Source organism: Pteropus vampyrus, unplaced genomic scaffold (genome assembly GCF_000151845.1).
Source record: "Pteropus vampyrus isolate Shadow unplaced genomic scaffold, Pvam_2.0 Scaffold15, whole genome shotgun sequence".
Classification (NCBI taxonomy): domain Eukaryota; kingdom Metazoa; phylum Chordata; class Mammalia; order Chiroptera; family Pteropodidae; genus Pteropus; species Pteropus vampyrus.
Genome location: NW_011888796.1, coordinates 10,815,546 through 10,822,266, shown reverse-complemented (window position 1 = coordinate 10,822,266; position 6,721 = coordinate 10,815,546). Strand labels below are relative to the sequence as shown.

The window sequence follows — 6,721 nt, the reverse complement described above, 5'->3', positions numbered from 1 at the left end:
TTTCATGATTTATAAATCACATCATTTACTTACTAAATAATAACTTTAAAAAAGTATAGGCAAATCTAAGAAAGGCATTTGTTATCCATCTTAGCAAGAAATTCATTATTATTATTATTCTTACATTTCTGTTTTTAAAGGGGTCCAGGCGTAACTGGGTGTCAAGAAAGCATTGGCACTTCTGGGAGTCATAGGTGTAACTTGATAGGTCTTCAGACCATCTAGTGGCTGAAACATAAAATCTTTGGGTGCAAAGGAATTCTTTCCTTTCTTTTTTGCAGTATTTGTCTTAGGTAAGTTATCCATTTTTGATAAGACTCCATCTGGATCCACTCCATTTGTTGTACTGGTTTGTGAATCCAAATTATTTTCTTCACTATCGACTTGAAAAGAAATGACCTAGATGTGAGTAAACAAAATAGAGTGAGAATTTCTCTCCTGGGGATATATTTGACCAATTTTGACAGGCTTGAAAATGTAAACGTTGAGATATATGTTCATTTACCTAATTTTATAGACAAAAACAAATACAATTAAATGTATACATGGAATCAGAAGACCAGCTACACTTAACCATTGCTATGATCCAGAAAGGGAGAGAATCAGCCCTTAATAAAAGAACTAAATAATAGGTTTTAGGTATTATAACAAATTAAAACATATGAAAATTAAGGTGGAATAATTTACTCACCTAACGAACATATCTTTTTATTTAAATTATGTTGGTAATTACAATGGTTTGAGAATCAGAAATCCAATGTTTACTGGATGACTATATTGTCAAGGACCAAATCCTTTATCATATGAACAAAAATATTTTTCGATGTGACACAATAAGATTAATCTTATAAAATGTGAAGCATATTTTACTTTTTTTAGTCAATTTAATCGTTACTTTTTACTGAGATAAATTGACATACAACATTATTTAGTTTCAGGTGTATGACATGATTCGATATTTGTGTATATTGCAAAATAATCACTGCTATAAGTCTAGTTAACATCCATCACCACTCACTGTAACAAACTTTCGCTTTTGACTTGAGTGATGAAAACTTTTGACTTGAGTGATGAAAACTTTTAAGATCTACTCTCTTAGCTACTTTCAAATATACAATGCTGTATAATTAACCCTAGTCACCGTGCCATCTGTACATGATATCCCCAGGGCCTACTTATTTTATAACTGCAAGTTTGTACCTTTGACCACCTTGACCCATCCCACTCACCTATTTAGGCATAATTTTTAGAGGTCTTTATGTTTCTGATTTTTAACAAGACATGAACTGAAACCAGAGTATTTCAACCTGGACAAGGTTTAAGGGTAGCACTGTCCCTGAGGTCAGCGTGAGATTGAAAGTAAAACTAGTGATAATCCTTAAAGAGAAAATCAATCTCAAGGGAGGAGCTATGAGGTACAGCTGCTTGTCTGTGAAGAGTCAGCCTATAGTGCCTTCATAGAGGGTCTTTGTTTGATTTTTGGTAAGGATCTAGTCAGATTTCTTACACTTTGGCATGACATTTTTTTTCCCCCTCTGTAATCTCCCCCCACTACTTCCACTACTGACCTACGGATGTTGCTATCTCCCCTTTAGAACTGGATCTCTGAAAGCAGGGCGTCTCTCTCTTCCCACATGCGTGCGCCTGGTGCACTCAGAGGGCCTGGTGCACCTGGGGGGCCTGGCGCACCCGGGGTATGGTCTGTGGCTCCACCTGGGGTGCGAATTTAGGACCTTCTGCATGTAAGGCAGACGTGCTAACCACTACACTATGGAGCCACCCCCAACATTTTTTTTTTTTGAAGATTATGAAATTGTAGCATGGATTATAAACCAAGGGATTGGGTCTTCAAAATGGTGGCTCTTTTTTGAAGACTCTACTAGGCCCTATGCTAGATGTTATCAGAATGTTAGGTTATTTAATTCTCAATACTAGTCTATGTAAGTATTACATGTTAGAGATGGAAAAACAAACTCATAACTTGTCCAAGGTTATACAGCTAATTGGAAACAGAGACACTATTCAAACTCAGGCTTAATTATATCCACAGTCAATGCATTCCATCCTACTCCATTAAAGCTAATTCTCATATGAAGGTTTCCTTCAGCTGTGTTTTGATTATATTTTTCTATCTCCTGTTAACCAAGTTATGTTTTCTCTGCCTATAAATCTCTGAGGTAAGACACCTGAAAACAACAGTAAAACAACGCTTCTTTATGGTTCAAGAGGTTTTAACACACATGTAGGTTAACCTCTTGAAGCAGTTCTGCAACTTTATGAAAGTAGCAATGAGATTTTCAAAGTAGCTAAATTTAAACAGATATTTATATTCTACCTTGTCAAGTTTAGTTTCTATATTTTTGGCAGGTCTTCCTTGATTTGTTGTTTTTCTTTCTACTTCATTATCTAAAAATAAAAATAAAATAAGTCATCCATTTTGATTAGATAGAAAATGCTGCGCTTAAAGTACTAGGTAATTTGGGAAAGGAAAAAAAGGCGACAGTAGGAATGTGTATCTTAAAGAATTTTATGATTAAAAATCATATTATAAAACAGGATAAAAAAAGATGAAATTTCCTGCCAAGTATAGGCCACCTGTTTTCAAAACAAAATAAAGGTATTGAAGTAGTTTACCTTTTACCTCTGAATATCAAATACATGTTTATTAGAAGAATAAAAGAAAGCACAAAAACAACAATAAAAAAAAAATCATACATTACTCAGCAATAATTACTGTTTATACTTCAGAGTACATTTTTCCAGTTTTTTTCCTATGTTCACATATTCACATACACACTTTGCAATTGTGATCATCCTGTTCAGCTTTTGACCTGTTTTTCTTTCCCCATTTAACATAATGTGAACTATGTGTTTTATCATAATATTGTTTTAAATGGTTACACTGTATTCCACCAAATGGATGGACTATAATTTATTTGTCCTATTAATTTTTCACTTTGAAGCACTGCTTATACCAATTCAGGTACTTCAGTGTTTGAGGACCCACTGTATGCTAACTGGATGTCAGGCCACAGAACCAGAATCCCCCATTTCCTCCTCTCCTACTCAAAAGAAGTACATGATGATTTGAAAAACTGAACACAAAAAAACCTCAAGGACCAAAACATTCTAGTTCAGTCACTGATTAAGAAATAGTTCTTACCATTAGTAGCTCTTGTCACTGGCTTTCTTGTTGTAGTAGAAGAGACTGTTCTGGCAATTTGCTTTGCTGCTTGAGTAGCTGATCGAGTCATTCTCACCACCGTGGGCATTACAGGCTGTACAGCTGTGGGGAAAAATAATCAAATCAAATGCTTTTTGTTATTATTATTGTTGTGGCAATATCAGAGCTTATAATTGTTAATAGTCCTACCTTTCTTCTCTTTGTCCAACATCTTCTTTTCAGAAGTTTGTCTTTGACTAGATCGAGTTACTCGAACATCGCTCCCGTTATCGATCTATTTATAAAAGATTAGGTGCTTTGTGATTTAATTGCATAATGAATCAAAACACATTTTTTCAACTGTAAATTGACCCCTCATAGAGAATCTGACTATTGTAAAATGATCCAGCAAAAAAATCCACTACCCCAAATAAAATGGGAAAAAGAAAAAAAGTTTTCCATTATATAAATTTTCCTGAAAGCTTATTTAGAAACCTAAAATTTAGAAAATGCTAATAACCTAAGCTATGAAAAAGAGCTTACTATAATCATCTGAGAGTCTTTAAACATGTTTTTACTTCGAGACCTTTGAATTCTATCCGGAAACTTCTTTTCCTGGATAGAAAGCTCTTTGTCATAGTACACTCTTCCACTTCCTTAAAGACTTCATTCAAAATGCCACCATCTAAGTGAGGCTCAATCAGAATTCTACTCTACATCCACTGCAGTACTTCCCAACTCCCTTCTCTTTTTTTTCATCTCCTCAATAACACTTATGACCATCTGACATACTACATACTTATTTTATTGCCTATCTCACATGAAAACAAGGAATGTTGTTTGTTTTGTTCACTACTATATCCTAGAGCCTAGAGGAGCATGGTAATGACTCAAAATTTATTGAATACATGAAACTAAGCTACTTCGCCTAACAAAGAAGCATACTACTTACCCCTTATCCACTTCACTTTAGGAATAACTAAATAACTTTACCCATAATGGTGTTTTGAAGACCCATACGTTTATAACACCCACCTGTGTTCTTTATATTCCTATCTGCATTTTATGGTGACAAGGAATGCATAATAGATGCCCGGTAAACAAACAAACAAACAAATGTGTTACTAAAGACAGAGTTTGGCATAGATCTCATTAAGGGATGTCTGGGCAAAAACTATTTTAAGTAAACAACAGTTCCTTAGCATTTAGCCAAAACTGCTCTATGTCATCATGCTAATAACAGTGATTTGGGTACTATTAACTCTAGTAAAAATAATCACTATATTTGAAGCTGATATTAGATTAAAAATGAACTTACTCAGAGAAAAGAAAGTACGATTAGTCATTTTAGAAACAATTATCTACTATCAACTATACCTTAGTCAGCTCCATTTGGTCTTTGGTCCTTGACCTTGTCATCCGTACAAAAGATGGAACCACCTTAAAACAGTTGAAAGAACATAAATTTTTTTAAATAAACTTGCAAGATTACTTCCATGTCTCATTACAAAGTAAAGTTCCCATTTTAAAGTTAAACTATCCATAATCATTTATGGTAAAAAAAATACTTGTTAACTTAAATTACTATTTTTCCTCATCTGGCTTGATTTAAGTTATATTTAATAGCTTAAAAACATACTTATATTTCTCAGTGAGAGAACGAATTTCTAACCATGTTTTCTAGGTATTAGGAATCCTCATTAATGTGATGAGCTGGCCCTATTTGGAAGGGGATAGATGAACAGACTAGAGTATTGGGATATTGTTTTTGTTTATGAAAAGATACTGTATAGCTTATTCTCCTAGCTCGGACAAATTGCCATCAAATCTCATGATTATGCACTTGTCCATTGTCAAGAACAAAGTGGAGAACCGATGACGAAATGTGGAAAAAATCTAGCATGAGAAAGACTGATCGAAAAGTGGTAAGGTTTTTATCAACTCTGTAAACTTCTTAAAAAGCATAATCAGTCTTCTCTTCCGATGAGAAGCCATTTTCTTCACCAAATCCCAGTGAAAAACTACACTGAAGAAATTAGGCTTTTCTCTAGAATGTATGATGGAAGCAAAATTCAAAAGTGGCAATTATATAAACGGAATACAAAACAATTACTGGTGAATTTATTACTTAGCACATTGATGTCTCTCCCACTATATATAATACTTTGTAAATTGTTATTTATATTTAGACCAATGACTAGTATCCTACATATTCTTGAAAAGCCAGATTAAATCTAACCCCTTCCAAGAGGTCTTCTTTGATGTTCCTCAAACATAAACAATCTCTCTCTCCTCTAACATATATAGAATATACTTATTTATACCTTTGCACCTTAAACTATGTTCCATTAATTTTGGTCTCTTCCACATTATCATAAGGTCATAACAGAGTAAATAAAGATCTGACAGATGAATCAATGAGATTCATGAAGCCAAGAAAACTAGGCAATTATCTTGGGCCTTTATGTTACTCGATTCTTATTTAACTCAGGAATGTGTATACAGTCAACAACTTTTAAACATATTATTTAAAATGAGAACTTTATACATATCCTTAAAATAGCAAATCATCAGTCACTACCTAACTTACAAAACCAGCCTCTTCTGTTCACACTTCATCCTTCTTGATTCACTAACCATTCTCTTCCTTTAGATCACCCCTCCTTTAGCTTCTATGCTCCATTTTAGCTCTCCTGCCACTCTGACCAGCCCTTCTCAGCCAATCACTGACTTCCACCTACCTGAATGTGCTCTCTAGACCTTATTCTTTTTTAATTTTATATAACCTTATTGGAGTGGTTTTGTTTAGTCCTACTAGGTAAACACCCAGCCATACTCCTAACATATTCTAAATTCACATTTTAGCACAGATCTCCATCCTGATTTCCAAATTTTATTCCACTGTCTGTTATCTAAATGGCCCAAACAGGTTTAAAGGGCCGGGGCGGGGACAGGGGATGGGGATGGCGGGGATCAGTATTAAAATGTACCTACTGAAGCATTATCCTTGCCCTCCTCATCTCTTTTAGCAGCAGCATAATTTATATGGTTGTTCAAACTATTATTAGAATCATCTTCTCTCTAACTCTTAAATTTCCTTTATTCCCCACTATCTACTTGGTCACCTATCAAATTTATCTCTAAAGGTGTCTTACATCTATGTCTGCCTTTTAAACATACCGCCCAGTCCACTTACCCTGACTTACTCCTTCACATAGTCTTACAACTGTTCTTCCATAAATGCTTCCCTTTCCAGACTACCATCTTCAAAGCTAGGGTTATCTTTCTGCATTGTTAACTTGATAATGGTACAACCTCATTTAAAAGCCTCTCTTGACTCTCTGTATTCCACAGGATAAACACCAAATCCTTCAACATGGCATCCATTGTTCAGTCGGGCTCTACTCACCTTCCTAGTTTTATCCTATCTATATATATAGCTACACTGAGAGACTTGATTTTCATTTTCTGAACTACTATTAATGTTATTCCCACCTCCCACCAATTAGTTAAGTGAATAGAGGGACTAAGGGGAACAAGTTATTTTAGCCATTTAAT

At 34.5% G+C, this 6,721-nt stretch overlaps 1 protein-coding gene across 1 annotated transcript in view; it reads right to left on the bottom strand.

Moving 5' to 3' along the window:
* Nucleotides 1-6,721, bottom strand: part of DLGAP5 (DLG associated protein 5) — a 57,431-nt gene that overhangs the window by 41,942 nt on the left and 8,768 nt on the right. The window contains exons 4-8 of the mRNA XM_023526798.1: nt 4,541-4,603; nt 3,374-3,458; nt 3,164-3,286; nt 2,336-2,406; nt 125-399 (exon numbers count right to left, since the gene is read on the bottom strand). Of these exons, the coding sequence (XP_023382566.1) occupies nt 125-399; nt 2,336-2,406; nt 3,164-3,286; nt 3,374-3,458; nt 4,541-4,603 (617 nt within the window). The remainder of the gene's footprint in view (nt 1-124; nt 400-2,335; nt 2,407-3,163; nt 3,287-3,373; nt 3,459-4,540; nt 4,604-6,721) is intronic.